The 22,558-nt window shown below is 41.2% G+C and overlaps 1 protein-coding gene across 5 annotated transcripts in view; it reads left to right on the top strand.

Moving 5' to 3' along the window:
- LOC148038805 (protein EARLY STARVATION 1, chloroplastic-like) overlaps positions 1–4,992 on the top strand; it is a 38,997-nt gene extending 34,005 nt beyond the window's left edge. For 4 of the 5 annotated variants that reach the window (XM_087674666.1, XM_087674663.1, XM_087674664.1 and 1 more), the window contains 7 exons: positions 2,683–2,764; positions 3,308–3,385; positions 3,501–3,626; positions 3,809–3,930; positions 4,077–4,116; positions 4,241–4,315; positions 4,428–4,992. In XM_087674666.1, coding sequence (XP_087530792.1) covers positions 2,683–2,764; positions 3,308–3,385; positions 3,501–3,626; positions 3,809–3,930; positions 4,077–4,116; positions 4,241–4,315; positions 4,428–4,716 — 812 coding nt within the window. In that variant the 3' untranslated portion in view covers positions 4,717–4,992. Of the gene's footprint in view, positions 1–2,682; positions 2,765–3,307; positions 3,386–3,500; positions 3,627–3,808; positions 3,931–4,060; positions 4,117–4,240; positions 4,316–4,427 lie in introns of all 5 variants that reach the window. The other variant, XM_087674667.1, reaches the window with a different exon arrangement.
- The last annotated feature ends 17,566 nt before the right edge of the window (positions 4,993–22,558 follow it).

Below are 22,558 nucleotides of genomic sequence, written 5' to 3'. Positions count from 1 at the left end.
ACTTAGTCTTATTCTTCTTCTTATGCCTTCGTCCATGCCCGGATCTTGAGGTTGAAGATGATGAAGTGCTTGATGGGGATGAAGATGGAGACGAGGGTGAAGAATGTCGACGCCTTTGACGATGATGAGGTCTTCCATGAGAAGGGTGTGACTCTTCGTCACTAGAAGAGGGTCCATCAGAGTAGGCGCCAGATGACTTTGAAGAAGAGGATGAGCTTCGATGCGATCTCTTTCTTTGTCTTGAAGTAGAATGGGACTGCCTCTTAGAAGTAGTTGGACTTCTTGATCGGCTCCTTTCATTGGTATGGCTGTGTCTCCTTGAAGCAGATGGGCTTCTTTCCTTGAATTCTTTGGGATTCTCAACTTTTTCTAGTTTGAGAAGTTGGTCACGAATTTGCTGATTCTCCTCTCTAAGACTTTGAATGGCTTGAAGGATAGCACTCGACTGATCCATTGAGACTCTTAAGAAAAAATATGCTCAAGCACTCAATGCAAGGGCTGAAAACAAACAAACTTATAATTGTAAGCACTACCAGTGTTGGGGTGAGGACCGAGCCAAAGCTCTGATACCACTGTAAACGCCCCGAACAACGTAGTATGCTTAACAATTATGATATTCGCTTGTTTTCGAGATTTAATATAAAAGAGAATGAACACTTAAAGCTGAAAATGAAAATTACTCACAAAATTACAGCCATGAAAATGTAAAAGTAATGGAGACAAGATTGAGGGTTAAAGATGGGCAACACCCCCCGAAGGAATGTATTTCTGCTCAACCCAAGTCCCTTAGGGAAGAGCTCAGTTACAATCAACCTGAGAGTGAGGAGAAGTAATTCTCACTCTTACAAGATCATGCAAAGATGTACAAACACACATGCATTATCTATTATGCAATGATAAGAACTGATTTCTTTACAGTATGAGAGAAGAAAGAGGGGGAAATCAGCCTTTCTCCATCGTTGAACAGTAGTACATGGATAGGGCTTGCTTCTTGTTGCTAAAATGGAAGAAAGAGCTTGAGAAGAAGGTGCTGTAATGAATTTACAGGCTTGCTGTCCTGTAAAACAGCAGTGATAGAAGAGGGAATATGGAGGAATTTGATAATGGAGAAGTGGGGGATGATGATGGGGATGGATGGGGCCAGTTTCTGGCTATCTGTGGGTGCTGTACATGAGTTTACAACAAAGAAAAATGATGCTGAATGAAGAAAAACGAGCTCTTATTTATAGGAGAGGGAAGAGCTAGTACAAAACGGGAAAGTGGAGTAGCACAAGACAAGTGTCCAGCCACATGTCATGAGATGTGACCAGTGGTGGGACACTTGGAAACTTGTGTGACAAGTGTCTTGACACTTGTCTCTTCTCTATGGCCTTCCTTTTTGGGCTGAATATTGTCAAGAATAGAAACAACCAAATTTAGTAAGCACAGTCAGAGTACAGAACTTACTATTTTTAGAATGACATCCCTATTTTTTAGGACTAGCATTTTTAGGCTAATTCGAGGCTCCTAAAATTTAGGGATCTCCTAAAATTTAGGGACCCCCCCAATATGGGTGTCATATGAAAGCTTTTTCTGTGTACATCGTAAAAACGGTATCAGAATCTTCATGTGACTTTCCTATGCAAAGAAATGTGCATTTCAAGCTTTCAGCCCACACATGCACATTATACAAGCATTTCATGATCATGCCATCTTGTTGATTGTAACTGTCTGTTCTGGTGGATCTAGCCCACACTTCAAGGCATCAATCCTTTCTGTGTGCGAGTCTAATCCTGATATGCGTGAGTTCTGGTCACAGGCGCCCAATCGGGCCATATAGGTGGAAATGTGAACTATCTTTTCTCTAACCCACCGTGTGGGTCTACCATAACCTGTGACCACTCATCAGTGGCCAGCTCCAATGCACTTTTCTTTATATCTAATTAGTGCAAAGGAAATAAATTTAATAAATCATTATATAGACAAATTAATGAAAAAGGATACAAATTCTGTTTCTATAGAGTTGTGACACCTATGAACCGCAAGAATCCTCAAGAAAAAAGTGCTGATGAGGATGGTGAACCAATGGTGGCAGCAGTACAGTCCACACTGCAATAAACTCTGTCACACGGCACAAAGAGAAATCTGTTTAGCAAAGATCAAAGGAGGAAACAAGCCCCAAGCGTGGCATTGTACAATCTGTCTGGCACTTATTAATCAAAGCAAGAGCACAGGAGGAAACAAGTGCCAAACACAGCATTACACAATCTGTTTGGCATTCATTAATCAAAGTAAGATCAGGAGGAAAAAAGGGCCAAACATGGCATTACACAATCGGTCCGCATGTCTCTGCTCTCCACAACCTAACATTTAGAAGAGTGATGTAGCTTTGAAGAGTGTGAGAATGAAGAACTGATGGGGAAGGTGAACCAAAGGCAACACTAGTGCAGCACCCCAACAATGCCCATACATTGCAAAAAAATCTTATCACACCACTGGCAATACTGTATTGAGCAGGGGATTACCAGAGGAAGTGTCTATTTACAAGCTTGGCTCTGTTATATCTCTGGTTCTTGATCATAAGTAATCTTGTTCACGTGCCCTACCATGTCTTTCCATTAGCTTGTTTTGTGGGGTGTTCTCTGTTTTACTAATTTGCTGTCTTTGAATTGGTCTTAATTTCCCTCGTAATATTTCTTGAAGGTGCTGAAAAATCAGGGAAGAATGCTGAAGGTGATTCATGGTGGGAGACATGGCAAGAGGTCTTGCGGCAGGATGAATGGAGGTGGGATTCCTAGTCTTCTTGAAATTATTAAAAAAAACTACCTCATTCCTTCAATGCAGACACACATTTAAATTCTAGTACAGTCAAGCTTAGATTAATTTGTATTGTAGAACTACACACGTGTTGGGACCAGTGTAATCTCACTTATTGTAATGTGCATTCATGTGAAAAAAATTGGAATATCCTGAAGGGTGTATCCTTCATGGTGCAAGCTTGTTTTGTATAAGGAACAGCCTCTGCTCTCAAAATTTTCTTATTGGTTTCCGTTTCTCCCATTGGTCCGAGCATATCTGTCATCAGAGCATTTATAAACAAGGTGGTTCTATATAATCTCTTGCTGCTAGAGTTATGGATTCTTATGTAAGGCAATAAAAGCCCACCCAGATTTGGGAGATTCTTCCTGACTGTTAGGGTTTCCAGATAAATAATACTAAATGCTTTTGCAAATAGCTGCCGTTTACAAAGGAAGATGCATTCACATTTGTTTCCATGATCTGACATCTTGCCAGCAACCTGATAAACGATCAAGTGTTTTTCTTTCAGCAACTTGGCAAGGATCGAAAAGAGTGCCCAGAAGCAAGCAAAATCTGGAAATGGTGCAGCAGGTTGGTATGAGAAATGGTAAGCATCTGTTAAGGAGGAAGTGATGACTGGCTGGACATCCTCTTTTCATTCTTGTTATCTGGATATGCATCAAAGAGTGCTCCTTCAAACTGCATATTTTTCTTATTTAAAGGTGGGAGAAATATAATGCAAAAGGATGGACCGAAAAAGGTGCACATAAATATGGAAGACTAAATGACCAATCTTGGTGGGAGAAGTGGGGTGAACAATATGATGGACGGGGAGCAGTTCTGAAATGGTATAATCTAAGCTTGTTCCTCGCGTTATGCATATGCAGGTGTATGAGGCAAATCTTATATGCACCCAATGTACGCACGTGTGTAGGGTGCATGTATGCATAAGGTGCATGTGTGCATAAGTTGGAAGATTATATAGGTGACCCGATTGCTTAGTTCACAACCATTGTTTTTATCTTCTCAGGACAGACAAATGGGCAGAAACAGATTTGGGTGCTAAGTGGGGAGACAAATGGGAGGAAAGATTTTTTTCAGGAATGGGTACAAAGCAAGGGGAAACATGGCATTCTTCATCACGAGGTGAACGTAAGTGCATCTGGCTCTCAATCTTAGAATGTCTCCATGTACGAAGTATGCTTTTGATTGGGTTGATTCTCCTTTGGAGTAATCCTAAAACCTGACAATATCTGAAAGGCTTTATCGATGGTTTATGAAGTATTAATTTATGACAGGGTGGTCAAGGACATGGGGGGAAGAGCATTTTGGAAATGGGTAATGTCTTTCTGTGCTTTGCTTACCATGACAGACTCTTTCAGTTTACAACCAATCAGTTGAGGAAATAACGTTGCTTTTGAAACTGGCTGCAAGTTTTCCACTGAACTTTTATTTTCCACAGCAAGGTACACAAGTATGGGAAGAGTACCAGCGGAGAGAGTTGGGATGCTGTGGTTGAAGAAGGCACATACTATGAGTAATGGATGTTATTTGAAATTTTTTTCTACATTTCTCAGATTTTGCACATGCCAAAACTATGAGCTCTGCACAATTTACCTGTTTCTGATAGTTAAGTTGTCTAATTTCAGGTCAGAGCCACACTATGGTTGGGCAGATGCCATAGGCAACTCCGCTCAATTATTGTCCATTGAACCGTTAGAAAGGCCTCCGGGAGTTTATCCTGACATAGACTTCAGTGCACCATCAGTGCCACCACCTACAGCATCTGCAGGCCCACCCCTATCCCAGGAACCCCCTGTGCCACCAATGGCACCCTCACCCCCACCCCCACCTTCACCACCTCCTCCACCAACACCTCCATCTAACCCTCCATCCTCAAATTCATCACTGCCTCCCTCGGAAGAGGACAGCATTTAAGTCTTTAAGGGCCCTTGTAATTCTAGAACCATTTTTGTAGTCCAGTCATTTTTTGATGTACAGCTTGTAGAAATTAATGCATTACAGGTGTTCTTGTTAAGAATTCCAAGAATGTAGGTTTCTTTGACTTCAGGTCTGGAATTCTGGACAACTTAGGTTCAAGTTGCTCCATTTCTGTGAGCTAATTTCCTTTTATCATGGATGCTCTTTAGGATTTCATCTCTGTATACTCCGTGATCAACATGAATGCCAAACAATTGTCTGCAAGCTCTATTCACCATGTTTTAACTGTTGCATTCTATTTATCAAGTAGTGTAGTCTTGTCGAGAGAGAGAGAGAGAGAGAGAGAGTTTATGAAAAAAAGAGAGAGAGAGAGCACCATGTTTAACTGTTGCATTCTATTGATAAATTTTTTAATTTTATTTTAATTGGGGTGGGGGGTTTGGTGCGGTGGGTTGGGGCAGGGATGGGTAAAATCTACACAAGATAGTACAAGTGGGTGTGGATGTAGTTTATTAAATTCGAAGTAGGAAAAGTTGACGATTGAGAGAGAGAGGGAGAGAGAGAGAGAGGTAGCATTAAGAAATTGATCCTGGCCAAATGCATTCCATGCCTAGGTAGTCCCTGACAGGCATGCGCCAAAAGGGTACAAATATGATGAATAGTCTATCACTAGCTCCATCTAGTGGGTTTGGTGGAATGTGATTGTCATATTTATGGTAGGGGACAAGGCAAGCTCTTTATCTCTATTGCACCAACCATAGGTCCATCCTTTCTTCATAGCTTAATGTCTTCATGCTTAAATTGAGCAATTTGTGTATGATATTAGTGAGTGATATGAGTACAAAGACAAAGGATTTGAGATTGCTTTGTTTTCTAGTTGATTCCATAGTTTGTCTCTATTAACCCTGGTAGGTACTTTACCTCATTATTGTTGAGATATTGGAAAGAGAGATGAGAGGGAAAGGAAGAACTGAAACTGGACTAGAATCAGGTTTCATGGGAGTGCCATGTGCCACACTCCAGTGAAACTGCGGAAAGTGCTCGCCAAATACCACATGGCCTGTGCTGGTTGTACGCCCACACTGTTTTCCCGTGCTTTAAACTTGGCACCCGCGCTTTGAACTAGCCCCGCCCACGAGTTGATGCACCCATGGCATCCCCTGTGGTCATCACATCCCCTGTGCTTGTGATTTGGCGGGACTTGCGACCCTAGCCCTCAGGAGTTGACTCCGCCGTCTTGCGGTTCGAGACTTGTTGTCGACCTTGTATTCCATCATGGTTGTCGACCACCTCGCGCCCCGTCCCACCCGCCACTCAACATGATGTCTGTAGCTCAAGGTGCCACCTCCACGCCTCATACCCTAAGCCTTGCATCATATCAAAATAGAAAACCTACAGGCTATAGGTTCCACGTACCAAAGCTGCAACTTGTAGGTGAGTCTCTCTCTCTCTCTCTCTCTCTCTCTGGCTCCCTCCTAGCTCTGTCTCATTGCCCAACACCATTGCCACTCCTCGGCCCAACACTCCCCACCACAGTCGCCCTTTCACCTCCCCACCACACCCACTCCGCCACAGCTCTCTCTCCACCTCTCCACCACCTCCCCACCATGGCCACCTCTCTACCTCCCCACCATGGCCTTCCACCTCCCATAGTGGCTCTTCGACCTCCCCACCACGGCCACCTCTCCACCCCCCCACCACCACCTTGCCACAACTACTCTCTCTCTCTCTCCCCCATGGCGGCCGCTCCTCTCTCCCTCTCACCACCATGGCTACTTCTCTCTCTCTCTCTCTCTCTCTCTCTCTCTCCACCTCCCTATCATGGCTGCTCCTCTCTCTCTCTCTCTCTATCGTAATATAAATAAATAAATATTTTTTATCTTTCTCTCTTTATATATATAAATATACTATAGTATATATATATATATATATATATATATATATATATATATATATATATATATATATATTCAATACATTAAATCAATCTAAATTTAAAATATTTGTCAAATACATGTTACTTTTACAATGGTTGTATTTTTTTGTAGTTACTACACATTTGTTGTCTCCATCAATTTCATTTTCTAGGTATTCATGTTTATGTTTAGTTTAAGTTTGCTTTTTTTTTTTTTGGGTAATCTATCGTTTGATTATAATTTTTATTTGTATATGTTTTTATTTAGTTGTTTTGTTACGTGCTTTGTGCATTATACATCATACAATCATACAATGTTAAATAGTGGTGATATGCAACACAAAGTGGTTGAGAGATCCTAACTTGGTTTACAACATTATTATTGTGAATAATTTTAATATTATTTACTCTTTATTAGTATATGTTTTTATTTTGTTATATACGTGTTGTGATTATGTTATTGTTTATGGTTTGTTGGAGCTCTCTCTCTTTGTGTATGAATCTTTATATTTTTTTAAATTCAGATTTATATTTTAAGTATTTATTAAAACATATTTTAAAGTTATTATTGTTGTTAACTATTTGTAATCTATACTTATTTATATTTAAATTGATGTTTTATTTTATAATTTGTTATTTTTATTATTTTATTAATACATATTTTTATATTTATAATAATCGTTATTATGATTTATAATCCACTCTTTGCTAATATACAGTTTTTATGATTTTATTTGATGTTATCTGTTATTTGTAGTGTATCCTTTTCCAATATAATAGCATATGTTTTGTTTGGTTGTAATTGTCATGATGTAAGGAGCTGGGAAGAAGATATATTTTAGTGTAAGAAGCTGGGAAGAAGATATATTTTAGTGTGTATCCTTTTCCAATATAATAGCATATGTTTTGTTTGGTATAAAAAGGGCAAGACATGTAAATTTTCACATCTTTTGATAATAATAAAATTATTTTCTCACCTTACCTCCTTGTTTACAACTTCAATGGCTTCTCTCTGTTCTTTTCTAACTTTCTAGCCTTTCTTTCTCCTCATAACTCTTTTCTCTCTCCCCTGCTCTTATTTCTCTCATATATTAGCTCTCTTCTTGACAAGTGATATTAGTGATTCGGAGCCCATGTAGGGAACATGTCCTCTCATTTTATCTATTACACAAGTATCACAAGTGGAAAATTGAAGATTTAAGCATTCCCAAAGATTCAAGTCTCTTGAAGATTAAAACAGGGTGAAATAGGGCTATTATAGGACACTGCAGGGTATAAACATGTCATTATAGATACCATCATCATTGGGGTATAGGTGCAGATACTACAGGTTGTCCATAGGTCCTATCCAACTCCCCATAGGGTTTGGAAGCTCTTATGTACAACCATATTGCTCTTATAAGTGGAAACATGGCACTTACAAGTTAAGACAGGGTGTAGACTTAGACAATTCAGCCTTAGATATTGGGTTATATAATTTTCTATTCTAAACTTGTTATAACATGCTAGAGCTCATCTCGAAGAGGGCATCGTTGGTTGTGTTTTGAATGAAAAAGTTTGGGAATCAGAGTTTTCTAGCCGAAGTTATAGCCAATTTATTGATATGGAAGGCCTATAGTATGCTAGTCTTTGAAGATTTAGAGGATGATAATGATGAGGCAAATGCATTGAAATGAGAATGTTGAAGAGGAAGTTGGACAATAACAATTTTATGATCCTGCTAACACTTTTCCTTTTGATCCGGGTGGTAGTATTTCTTTTGATTTGGGAGAGATTCTTGATGAGATACATGTTGCCACTAGTTATTCCATCTTTGTGGATGCTTGGATAGGTCCTAAGAGTCCTAATACGCTATGTATGAAGGGTATCATTCATGATAAGGATACATTTATCTTGATAGACACTGGTAGTACATATAGTTTTGTGAATAAGTTAGTTGTAGACAAGTTGAATTGTCTTCCCAATCTTCATATTACATGGATTATTGCAAGTGATCATACATGAAAGGGATTCAAAGTTTATAAGAAACTTTTGGCAGTAGGTATTCAACTCTATGAGCTCTAAATTGGCTCCTTTTACAGCCTATCATCCACAAAGTGATAGCCAGATAGAAATGGTAAATAAGCGGTTGGAGACTTACCTTCGCCATTTCTGTCAAGATGTATAGCATACATGTGACTCTTGGTTGCATTTGATTGAGTTTGCATATAATAACTCCACTCATACTAGTATTAGAGTTTCACCCTTTGAGGCTATGTATGGTTATAAGGTGCCCTTACCCAGAGTCATTTTCAATGAGAAAATTAATCCTCATGGTAAAGAAGCATTTGAAAGAATGCAAACCCTTCTTTAACAGTGTAAGATAAATCTTAGGAAAGCCCAAGATCAAATGCAGATGAGAAGAGGCGATCTTTAGAGTTTCAAGAATGAGAATTATTTATGTTGAAAGTACCTAAGTCTCGTTACTTTGCCTTGAAGAGGATGGATCTGGTAATAACCTTGCTCATATGTTTTATGGACCCTACAGGATCCTGATGCGTATTGGAGACTTGGCACATAGATTAGAACTATCATCTTCTACTAAGATTCATAATGCATTCCATGTTAGTCATCTCAAGTCATTCTATGCTACTCATGTGGATACAGTTTGATGAGCTATCGCTTATAGATGAAGGTCTTATTCAGTACATCCCTGAGGAGATAATAGATCAATGTGAGAAGAAGCTTCGGTCTCGTTTTATCATTGAGTATTTGATTAGGTGGAGAGGTCTGCCACCCAAAGAAGCTTCTTGGAGGCCTGAAACTATATTAGATGAGTTTACTTATCTACGGGATGCATTGGTGGCTAAGGTATAAGGAGCCAGTTATGGAGCATATAAGGTTCAAAAAATAGTCTATTTTAGAATAATTTTTATACTATCAAAATTTCAAAAACATGCCACCTACATAGGGAAAGTACTCTTCAATAGCTACGCTTTGACATGTGGCACATTTCATTTGGATACTTCTATCAGAAGTTATGGTAGATTTTGTTCAATAGGGCCTGTTTTTACAACAATTCATTCTTGAGCTTGCTTCTTGAAGATTTCAAGGTTCCAATCTCTTTTGAAGACATTGGGATCATGTATATAGCTGAGGCTTACCTTCATGTCTTCATTCCAATCAATATATCTTCAATCTTTCATTCATTTCCCATACTTTGTATAATTGAATGAGAGTAGTACTTTGTTTTATCCATCTTGCCTAGCCATTGTAAGTTTGTTTTTGTGGGTAAAAACCTTTGGACAGGGATGGATTGTAAGAAGCTAGGATGAAGATATATTTTAGTATGGAGTTATTAACAATACCTTGTCACACTAACATAGGTATAAAAGGGGTGAGACATATAATTTTTCACATCTTTTGACAATAATACAATTATTGTCTCTCACCTCACTTCCTTGTTCACATCTTCCATGGCTTCTCTCTCTTCTTTCCTAACTTTCTAGTTTCTCTCTCTCCTTGTCACTCTTTTCTCTCTCCTCTACTCTTTTTTCTTTTACCTCTTAGCTCTCTCCTTGACATGTGATTATATTAAATTTTATATTTTAAAAGATCTCTTTCTCTCTCTCTCTCTCTCTCATATATAAGTTAAAGAAAATAAAACTAAGCTTAGTTTTTTAATAGATTCATTAATTTTAAATTTTTTTAAATGTTTTGTAATACATCATTCATCAATGCAAAAATTTAAATTTTTACATGTTTATTTATTAAGATTTGTCAAGAAAAATTAAATTCTTTTATACACATATTTTTTGATTCAATATTTTTTTCAGTAAAAGTGTTAATTGTATTGCAAAAAGATAGAGTTTGTACAGTGGAGGGGACTCAACCCATTGGCTGGGACTTAGAGGAGTTATAGGGAGAATTTACATAGAGAGCTTAGAAGTAGGCTTTCAGATAGGGGTAGTGTGGTATCCACACCAGAGGGTCGAATGTGGATTTGGGTGCGAGAGTGGGAAGACCCCTACTGTGGAGGGTCCTCTTTGCATATTTGCTTTCAAATTTATTGACATTAAGTCTAATGCTTGGCTCGCTTGTCTACTGTGTTAGTAGGCTTGGGGGAATTATCTATTGTCCAAGGTACAAGTGGAAGCGTGCTCTCTAGCTTGTTTGTGGCCATATTAGGCAGGACCAAAATCTATTGGGACATGGATGGTGTAGTCCCGAGATACGATTGTAGCAATGATTGACTTGAATAGTTCATTGAATTTCTTCTTAATTAGCTCTTCTTTTTTCTCTTTGGAAACTCTTTATCTGCTTTTGTTGATGCTGGTTTAAGCTTCTAGTGTGGCAAGTGTTCAGGAACTTCTTGCCACTTGTAGGAAACAATAAGCTTTGAGACAATGAAGAAAATCCACATGATTTTTATTAAATATCTATTCATTATTACAAGCACACCAAACTGTTCATAGATAGAGGCCTTGGAGGAGAGTCCAAAGAGATGGGGGGAGGCCATTGGCCTCTCCCAACAGAAATTCCCTCTAAGTAAATTTATAAGGGTGGCTGGGGAGGATGAAGCTTTGGAGAGCCATGTGATATTTTTTATTATAGGGGCAGTTGATGAACATATGCGTTAAAGGTTTGTTGTCTTTGCGACATGGGGTGCATAGCCCATTGTCTAGTCCAAGTGCCTTTGCTCGTACATGTGTTTAGACTGCCTTGTGCAAGATCATCCAAAGAAGGACCGATATTTTGGGGGGATGTAGAAGGCCCAAACTTGTTGAAAGAGATATTCCCATTGATGAGGGTTCCAGCTAATTAGCTATTTGCAGTTCATGTTAGCAATAACGTAGGTGTTGTCCCTCGGGAGAGTAGGCAATGGGGTGAGGGAGGGTTTGTCTTCCCAATCATAGTTTGAGATGTGGACCTGTCCATCAAGTTGAATCATAACAGGGTTAGTGTTAGACCATGCATTTTTCCTTTCCTAAATTAGCCTTAAGTCATCTTGGTTGAGCCTGAAGGAAATTTCAGTTCATACTCCCTTTCGGTTGAGTTTGGCTACGGCTTCAAAGTGGGTCTTATCAATGGTGGGAATTGCTCAGTCAAACTGAGTCCTTGCTACTCCAGTACAAGGCATATTTAGGTTTGTGCATAGAGATGAGGGGTTTATATTTTTGCTAGGATTCCCACATCCGCCTTAAGATTGGGGAGGCTTGTGCTGGTTTAAAATTGGTGTAAGAGAGGATTATGGTGTGGATGGAGAGATTTCCAAAATGTGAGTGGCCTTCCACTTTGAATGTCTTGATCTACGCGAGGATGAGAATGACCGAGTCTTCTTCCTCGTTTAGCAAGCCCTTGATGATCAATTTTGTTGCCAACTTATTTTCCATAAAGCTTCCAACTTATTTTCCATAAAGCTTAGATTGATAATCCCTAGTCCACCTTTATCTTTAGGAAGCGTGCAAGTAGACAAGGCTAGCTTGGGGCATTTAAATGTGTTGGGGTCCCCCCCATAGGAAGTTCCTATAGAGATCTTCTAGTTGTTTGAGAGCCCCTTTGGGTGGTCTCTAGCATGCAAGGAAGTAGATGCACAGAAGGATGAGGATGTGCTTCAATACAACACAGTGAGACACCACACCTTATTGGAATCCCTTCGATCTTTCCAACTTGCTATAGATTTTTTTGATTATCCAACACCATCTCAGTTTAAGGGTAATCCCAAAGCCATTGGAATCCCAAGTAGCTTGAAGACTTTACCCTCTAGGATGACACCCTGTTTCAAGGATCCATTGGGGTTGGTCTCCGGACCAAGGTTCTAATGCCCATTTTTGCATGGTTGATCTAGGAGCCAGATGCCAAATAGAAGGTTTTTAGACATTACCAAAATGTCTCTAGGGACTCATTGTAATTACTAAGTGTGGCATTAGTATCATGCGTGAAGAGGTTAAGGATCATGTCTTTGGCATTGGGGAGTCTTATGCCTCTAATTTTTTCGTGTTGGATATGGTCATGTACTAGCTAGCCTAGTCCATTTGCTATGATTGCAAATAGGTTAAGGATCATGTCTTTGGCGTTGGGGAGTCTTATGCCTTTGATTTTTTTGTGTTGGATTTGGTCATGTACTAGCTAGCCTAGTCTCTATGCCGCGATTGGGAATAGGAGGGAGGCCATCTTTCCAACTTGCTTTGGAATTTTTTGATTATCCAATACCATCTCTGTTTTAAGGGTAACCCCAAAGCCCATTGGAATCCCAAGTAGCTTGAAGACTTTACCCTCTAGGATAACTTAATACCCTACTTTAAGGATCCATTGGGGTGGGTCTTGAACTAGGGTTTTAATGCCCATTTTCACAAGTTTTATTTGGGACCAGATAGAAGATTTTTAGACATTTCCAAAAATTTTCTAAGGACTCATTGCCATTATTAAGTTTGGCATTAGTGTCATCTACAAAGAGGTTAAGGATCATGTCTGTGATGTTGGGAAGTCTTATGCTTGTAATTTTTCCCTGTTGGATTTGGTCATCTATTGGCACCTAGTCCATTCATCGTGATTGCAAATAGGAGGGGGTCCAAGGGGTAGCCTTGTCTTATGGACCTCCTTAGTCTGAATGGGCAAGTGAGTTCCCCATTGACCCCAATTAAGGTAGTGGCATTCCCAAAGAGAATGGAGAAAAATTTGACAAATTTCCTTCCCAACCCCATATCAACTAGAGATTGTAAAATGAAATCCCATTCTAGTCTAGCATATGCTTTGTCAAAGTTGATCTTGAGAAATACAAAGTCCTAGTTGTGCTTCTCAACATATTCAAAACCTTACGATTGCATCCGGTATATATCTACGTTTGATGAAGCCTTTCTGTTTCCTTCTAATCTTGGAGTGGAGATGATGGATCAGCCTACGTGCCAGGGCTTTGGTGAATAGTTTATAGGCTGAGTTAAGATAGGTAATAGGTCACCAGTTATAGAGAAGGTCTCTACCTCCTTTTTTGTGTATCAGTTTTACCACTCCCTCATTTATGGAGAGCGGAATTTAGGTGACGGGAAGTGCTTAAAAATAGCTAAAAATTATGAATATCAAGGGAAAAATATTCAATGTTAAAGGCGGCGGCTCGATCTAGGACGATTTTAAGCGTCAAAGTGCTTTAAAGGTGCCCGAGCGACACTTGTTGATTTTTCATAATTCTTCAGACAGTCGTGTGGGTTGGCAAGAGTTACTGGCTAATGCGGGATGCCAAGCCAGACGCCCAGGATTTTTCAGAGCTCAATTCGGAGTCTGGACGGGGAAATGGCCACAAAATGGTCAAGATATGAAAAGGTGGACACTTGGGAGGTCAAATTTGAGCATGCCTTTTGAGTTTGGACCCCCCCCCCCCCCCCCCACCCCTCCCCCCCTGCCCCCCGCCCCAAAAAAAATTTTATGCACCTTATGAAGCAAAAAACGTGGAGAGAAAATGAAGAGGGATGAAAAAACGTGATTAACAGAGGGCGCCGTTTTTTTCGCCATGGATGGAGAGAGGGCATCATGGATGTTACAAACACCCTGCCTAATGGATTATGGGGCTTCATTCCCTCCTGTCTGTGGATCTTATCGCCGTCCTTCGCTCCTCAATTGATGGCCTGAATGGTGAGATAGAAATCTAGTCTTTCTCTCTCCTCCCTCTCTCTCTTCTAAGGGGGAATTCATGTGGGAAGAAGAAGGAAGAAGAAAGAATGATGGAGGCTTGTCCGGCATGGATCGGATTGCTCCACGGGTTGGAAATGGTGATTTGTGATTGTGTTGAGCATGAAGTGCTGCTGATTTTCAGATTTGCAGCCATGGACATGAAACTCGAAACACGCAAATAAGCGGTAATTCAAGTTTTTTCAAAGGAAATTTGAGATTTCATGGCTTTTGATTGATAAAATGTTGTTCATGTGGGCTAAAAATTGTTTACGTTACTGTTTTCCATGATTACTTGCTGATCATAATCAAAAAATCAGAAAAATATGCATCTTGTGGCTCAAAATAATACACTAAAACACATAAAATATGAAAAATCAAGGGAAAATGATAGTTTTGAGAATAAAAATGGAAAATGAATAGGAACACCAACTAAACTTTCATTTTTGCTACAAGAAGGAACTAAGGGCTATAGCCCATAATCTATTTTGAATTTTTGGTAATAAAATAATGCAAAAAATAAGAGAAAATACAAGAAAAATAGAGAAAAATCACTAAAAATAGGAGAAAAATGCATTTTGGGTGCGGAAAATTAATGAAAATTAAGAGCAATGTTTGTGAATGTTTGTGGGGACTGAAGCATGAGAATTTTCCTCAGTTAAATCCCACCTTCTTGTTCTAGTGTGTTTTTCCCGCTTTCTACACATAAAATGATGGCAAAATACCCTATAAATCTATACAACAATGCAACATTTGATCGATGGGAGGGTAGAGTGGTTAAAGTGTGTCTAAATGTGGAGTAAAATGATGAAAAGATTGCTGTTTTTGTTTGCATGCCATATAGGTCGGTGAATAATTATAAAATAAGGGCCTAGTAGCACGAGGGTTTCCTCGGTGCTAGGTTTGTGCAACGCCACATAAGAACGGTAGTTGAAAATCATTAAAAGGATGTTTCCCACATGTGCACAATATTGATTTCATAACTGTTTGAGCACTTAGCATCCACAATATGCATAAATCATGGAAATATTTAAAGGTATCAGAAATCCTGGATGCACAGCAATTGCTTTCATTAGGACCTTGACCCACGTTGAGTGAGAGACAGGGCACCCTAAGCCATAGGCTAGTCGTGGGGTCTAGGGGAAAGAGAAGTAAGGACAATGGTACATTCCTGTATACGATTAAACGATACCTTGAGTGGATTTTGTGCGAAATGTTTATATGTTGAGCGACGCATCGAGGGGCCAATCCCCAAGGTGTAGGAGAGTCGCAGAGGGGTGGCGGCACTCAGCCGTTGGAGGAACCCCTATGTCTGTGCTTCGTGCCATTAGGCAATGTGTAAGGGACTCCCTCTGAGGAGTAGTGGGTAAGAGAAGAGTGGACTACAAACGACGTAATACAAACGCAAGACATTTAGGAAGGCAATGTATGTGTCATCAACGCTCCTGGCCGCGAGGCCGTGGGGTCGTTGAGCGCGTGTGATAGAGATTCGGCTAGTGCACGAGCCAGTGCCGGCCCGTTCTAGGTTCCATCAGTGGTGCGTCTGCCGGGAGCCGCTTAAAAGTGGCGGTTCTCGAATCCTGGTTGTTTAGGGACCAACTAGCAGTTTATGCCAAAGGATAGTGAGATTGATCCGTTATTTATTGATAAGCATCGTCTAGCAGAAATCCAAAAGCAAGAAAGAGACGAAAGAGCTAGGCGACGTGCTGAAATTTTTAGGAGATATTCCCCTAAGCGTAGCGGTGCTAAACCCTTACGAGGGAGTGGATCTAGTGGTCTTAGTACCACAAGCAGTAAGTTAGGAGAAGGTGGAAGCTCTAGTGCTCCCCTTCCTTCTATAAGCCAGTCTACATCAAGTGCGGGAGGCGTAACCCAACCGTCCCCTATTCCTAGTGCAAATCCAATCCTTGTCATGGCGCAGCCTATTGCAATTCCAGTAGGAACGACGGATTTGCCAGCTCTAGGTTACCCGCTATCCATTTTTAATGGGTTAGTTGAGGAAGATGCGGAACTCCACATTAGGGAGTTTCAAAAGTTGATGTTTAACTGTCGCATTCAAGACGAAGGACATTTAATGATGTCCTTCAATATGACTCTCAAAGGAAGAGTTGCTATATGGTATCATGGTTTAGAAGCCGGAACCATATTGAATATTGATTCATTTTATGGAGCTTTTCGAAGGGAGTTTGCCCCTGAAAGGGGTGGGCAATATTGCTTGCGTGTACTCAACGTGACCCGCCAAGAACCACACGAGGATATTCGTGCTTATGCGAATAAAATAAAAGAGGTTTTCCGTAAGTTGGACACCTCTATTCCTATCCCCACAACTGCCCAATTGCAATATTTCCTACATGGTTTGGACTTTAATATCCAATTGCAGTTGAGTAGTGTCCCCTTGGGGGATATAGATACTGCCATTACACGAGCACAAGAGGTGGAATCCCGAATACAAGCAGCCTATGCTTCTCGAGGCAATTCAAATATGGGTTTAGTATTGGGAAACAATATGGCAATGGGCAATGGCAGTAGTGGCCAAGGGATAGCAATGGCTAACCCTAATGGGAGAGGGAACATGATGCAGAATGTCCCTTTATTACCAGCTCCCCCTAGCATGTCTATGCCTACGGGCAGTCAAATGGCTCCAAATGGTGGAGGCCAGGCGGTCAATTCTAACACCATGCCTGTGGCTCAACAACCAGTGCCTAATCGAATTGTTAGGCTGATGGAACGACATGGTAATGACCAAGGCTATGAGTCGAGTGCTTCCAATGTTCTTGGTGAGGTTAAGGACATGATGAAGCATTATACCGACATGATTACGGAGCAGTATCGACAAATAGCCGTTGATGTCAACTTCCTTAAAAAACAACAAAATTTGATAGGAAGTAGATACCTAGAGGAGGGTGCACCTTCGAGGTTTAGTTGCAAATGGTGTGGTGGGCAACACTATCCAAGAAATTGCCCAAATGTTAAGTGCGACATTTGTGGAAAATCCAGCCATTTAGCAGCTACTTGCTGGAGTAAGATCAGTTCCCTCCAGCGTGGTAGTCGGCAGCCAGGGCCTGTTAATCATCGTGCCCAAGGAAATGATTCCCAGCGAGAAGATGGGCCTAAACAAATACTTCAACGACCAAAGACTACAGTGGAGGAGCTACCTAGTGATAGTGGGGTTAGTTTGATTGAGGCTGTACGTGTTAATGATGCTGAAACCTCTAATCTGCGTGCTGTTCTTACAAGAGGTCAAAAGGGTAGAGAAGCCGACAAGGATAAGCCTGTCGATGGAAACCCTAAATAAGGCGACAAAGGAATGCAAGTTTTGGATCCTGCCATGGAAGGGGGACCTTTGAAGCCCGTAGAAAGTAAAGCCGATAAGGAACCACCAAAGAAGAAGGTGAAAGTTAAAAAAGAGGCAATAAAGCCAGTTCAGCGACCTAAAGAGCGGATGGTTTGGCGTGAAAAGCGAGCTCTATCGAACTATCATGAATTCGATTTGGCGAGCTCTCTTTGCGAAGTCAAGCCGGATGTGAATCTTTTACAGCTTATTAAGCTTTCCCCAGGAGTACGCAAGGAATTTAGAAAGATCCTACGTACTGGGTATATCGTAGAACCTTTGGGTATTGCGCGAGTTGGTGATGACTGGTTCGAGCATGCTGAGAAGCATTGCCCAAGGGTTGCAGCCTATGTCGATGGGATATTAGTAGATTATGCCATTGTCAACACGGGATCATCTGTTAACATTATGAGTTCTGAACTGATGGAAAGGTTGGGTCTTGCAATCTAGAAAGATACCTCCACAATTCTCAGAATGACAGATGATAGTTTGAGACAACCGGAAGGCTGCATTACTAAGGTCCATGTCACTGTTGCAAATGTAGAATGCCTGTTGGACTTTAGGGTGATTCGTTTTGCAGGCCGTCCAAGTTACCAAGTATTACTGGGACGACCTTGGATCTTGCAAGCGGACTGCCAAGTGGATATACCCACCGGTCGACTAATATTTGGCAGAGGTGCCCAGCGTGTGGTGGTTGATGCTTATCCTGAGTCCCCGCAGAGTGAGAGAGCTCCTCTATCTTCTATAGAATTGGAGACATTAGAAGATTAATATGCCAGTGAGACATCATCGAGTGATGAGTCCAAAGAGGGATCCACCACGGAAGACATCTATCAGATCACTTTGAACGAGCCGATAGAGGGCCAAGATCGTATAAGAGATGCAGATGTTATCGAGCTAGACCTTGGTACGCCTGATGATTCGCGGCCAATCAAATTAGGTTCTATGCTTAGCACAACAGAAAGGGAGGACTATGTGGCCTTGATCCAGGAATTCCGTGATATCTTTGCCTGGAGTTATGATGAGTCGAGAGGCATTCCTCCTAGTGTTGCTGTTCATACAATTCCATTGAAAGAGGGCAGTCGTCCTGTACGGCAGAAAGTAACGCGTATGCCTTTCGAACTGAGGGACGGGCTGTTTGAAGAGTTACAGAAGCTTCGAAAAGCGGGTTTGATTTTTCCTGTGCAACACACGGAATGGTGTTCGCCGGTTGTGATAAGAAAGAAGAAGAATAATCAAACCGATTATGTGTAGACTTTAGGGAGCTGAATAAGCAGACATTTAAGGACTACTACCCGTTGCCATTTATTGATCAGATTTTGGATCAATTAGCGGGTAGGGAGATATATTCGTTTATGGATTGCTTTGCAGGATACAACCAAATGGCAATTGCAAAAGAGGACAAGTTGAAAACAACTTTTATCACTGTATTTGGTACTTTTGCGTACCATGTGATGGCCTTTGGTTTATGCAATGCGCCTGGTTTGTGGCAACGAACATCAGATAAGACATTCGGTGACATATCCCCTGAAGAGTTGAAGGTGTTTATTGATGACTTAGGGGCCGCCACCGTGAGAGGAAGGCAGTTGATCATTTTAAGAAAATGCTTCGAGCGCTGTAGACAATTTTGCATCGCCCTAAACCCACGGAAGTGTGTTTTTGGAGTACCTTATGGGCTATTGCTGGGTCATGTGGTCAGTTCGGTAGGAATTGCGACAGACCCTGAGAAGGTTAAAGTTATAGTTGCCATGGGTCCACCACACACTCCGAAAGAAGTTCATAGCTTTCTGTCTTCGGTTGGTTACTACCGTAGATTCATCAACGCCTTAGCAGAAAGAATGTTGCCACTTACAAATTTATTGTCCTTTAGCTGTTCGTTTGTATGGGATGACCCTTGTAAGGTAGCATTCGAGGATGTGAAACAAGAGCTAGCAAGAACGCCCGTTTTAAAAGCACCTAAAAGAGGTGAGGTGTTCTATATATTTTCAGCAGCCACTATGTATAGTATCAGCTGCTGTTTAGCCCAAATTTGGGAAGAGAAGTGGTACCACCCGATTGCTTTTGCTAGCCGGAAGCTGGGGGTATCCGAAATCAATTATACCTACATGGAGAAGTTGTGTCTAGCGATGGTCTTTGGGACCAAGAAATTCAGACATTATATTCTCTATGAGAAAGTCGTGCTTTATACGAAGGCGGAGGGACTTCGATTCTTGATGAATAAGCTACAGCTGCCTGATCGTCTAGTAAAGTGGTTGATCACTTTGCAGGAATTTGATTATGAAATCAAGAGTAAGCCACCAAGGTTGCAAGGCATCGTGGAATGTCTTGTGGACTTTGGGGAGCCAAAAGAATCTGTGGCTGAAGGTAGTGACATGGAGTTTTATTTAAAATAGATACGGCATCTATTCCCTCCTGATATGCTGCAATAACGCATTATTTATCAACAGGAGAGGCGGGATCCGAATTATCTAAAGCTGAGAGAAGGAAAATTAAGCAGCAAGCGTTAAAGTTTGCTTTGATCGCATGTACATTATATCGGCAAGGGGTTGATGATATCTATCACCGGTGTGTAATGCCTGACGAGGTGCCATTCATTTTGGAAGAGTGCCATGATTCTGCTTGCGGTGGCCATTTTGCTAGACGGCTTATAGCACAAAAGGCTTTAAGAGCAGGTTATTGGTGGCCTGCCATCTTCCAAGATGCGTTTGTGTATGTTAAGAGATGCGATATTTGCCAACGACATGATAGTCAAGAGAATAGGAAAGGACCACTCACCCCTATTATGGCGATACTTCCATTTGAGAAGTGGGGAATAGACTTTGTGGGTCCTATTACTCCGTCGTCGACTACACAAAAGAGGTACATCATTGTAGCAACTGACTACTTCACAAAGTGGTCAGAAGCACGTGCAACAAGGAAAGATGATGCTAAAGAAACTGCTAGTTTCCTTTTAGAGTAGATAATATGCCGTTTTGGTCCACCGAAAGAATTAGTGTCGGACCGCGGAACCCATTTCCTGAATAAGGTGATCAAAGGTTTGACAGAGATGTGGAAAATCAAGCATAACAAGACAACCCCATATAATCCGCAAGCCAATGGGCAAGTTGAGAGCACCAACAAGTAGCTTGTGGGCATCCTGTCCAAAATTGTATCGGAAAAGAAATGGGATTGGGATAAAAAGTTATACGTGGTAGTGTGGGCCTATAATACGACTTTCAAACGAGCCAGTGGCCATACCCCGTTCAAGTTAGTATATGGGGAGGAGTGTGTCTTGCCTTTAGAAATTGAGCTGCCGACTATTCGGTTTGCCATCAATCATTCTTTGAGCGATGAAGACGCACTTTTTGAGTGCTTGACGACACTGGCACATTTAGATGGGCTTAAGCTGCAGAGCTTATTGCACCAAGAAGTGGCGAAGCGCCGAATGAAGCAGCTATATGACCTCAAAGCCAAGAAATACACCTTCAAGAAAGGACAGCTTGTTCTGTATTATGATGCACGACGTGAATTATTTCCAGGCAAGCTAGAGCCCAAATGGGATGGGCCCTATAGGATCGTTAGAATAGGAAAGAATAAATCCACAGTCTGAATTTAAAAATAAGGTTAATCTTAATAAGATTAAATCTTATTATTTCTGATTGCACTAATGCTATGAATGCCTTGCAGGTCTAGGCGAGATCGATCAAACATCTGCAAGGAAATCCTGATAGAGGTTGATGGGTCGTCTGTTCCCTTATTTAGAACACCCATATTTGGAATAGAGGTATCATCAGGGAAAGCTCATTTGGTGGAGCCAAGGATACAAGGTGGTTGAGCAAGAAGGCGGGACATTTATTTGGGAGATCAAGGTCTTCTGCCATCACTGCCTACAAATTTTGATGAGTATCCTTGTTGAATTCAATGATGATGGAGGGATGGAGTCTACAGTCCACCCGTTGAATATGCTGAATTTCGATTACCATAATTACGAGTAGAGTTCCGGATGGCGGGATATGTAAACCCTTTATGGATGTACACCTTGTACTTTGATGGGGCGTCCAGGGGTGCATGCAAACAAGGAAGTGTAGGAGTTGTCATCCGAGACCCCCGACGATGCATTGTCATGAAGTTAGCTGCTTATCTCGGGGTAAATTTTACCAATAATATGGCAGAATACAAAGCCCTGATAATGGGTTTGAATATTGCAAAGAAGGGTGGTATCCGCCAGTTATTGGTGAAAGGGGACTCTCAGTTGGTTTTAAACCAACTCAATGGGACGTACATGGTACGAAACCCCATCCTTTGCATGTACCATCATACTGCCATAGCCCTGCTAGACGAATTTGATAGAGTGTCTTTTCAGCTGATTCCACGGAATTGGAATCAGTTTGCCGATTCTTTGGCTAATTTTGCGTATGAATAAGACCTCTTCTTTAATTGTGGCCCTTGTCCCAATATATCTATTGATGGTGAGACAGGACCTGGTCGTTTGTGGGGTATGCTTTCTGAACATGCCCTCTTTGGCAGACGATGGTTGATCTGGGTGATGCAGAGGGTAAGCGAGACTCATCTGCACATGTGATGCAAACACCTCTTGCGATATACGCAGGAGGGATGTGTCATAATTTAATGCACCTAGTTTAGGGCTACGAGCCCTGTTCCCTTGGGAATGGTATGCTTTGATGTCTATCATAGTTGTTTCCAGGAGGATGTTATGCGTAGTATTGTTTGATTTCATTAGGCCAAGAGGGCCGATTCAGTTTTGTAGTGAAGTGTTTGATTTCGTTAGGCCAAGAGGGCCATTTCCCTGTCTAGTGCGGGTGCGTTTAATCGGGTTTTTGTTTTACGTGTTGTGCTGGACAGGTTTCGTGTTCGTGGAATTTGGTGGAGCCTGGAGGAGCCTTTGCTGTGATGGAAGCTTCTTGTGGCCAATCCAGGTGATATTTCTCCTTTACGAGTACTTTTCTTTCCTG

Source organism: Lygodium microphyllum, chromosome 3, assembly GCF_053477565.2.
Source record: "Lygodium microphyllum isolate KBCC chromosome 3, Lygodium_microphyllum_v1.1.10, whole genome shotgun sequence".
Lineage (NCBI taxonomy): Eukaryota > Viridiplantae > Streptophyta > Polypodiopsida > Schizaeales > Lygodiaceae > Lygodium > Lygodium microphyllum.
The sequence above is the reverse complement of the archived record's forward strand: the minus strand, read 5'-3'. Positions and strand labels throughout refer to the sequence as shown.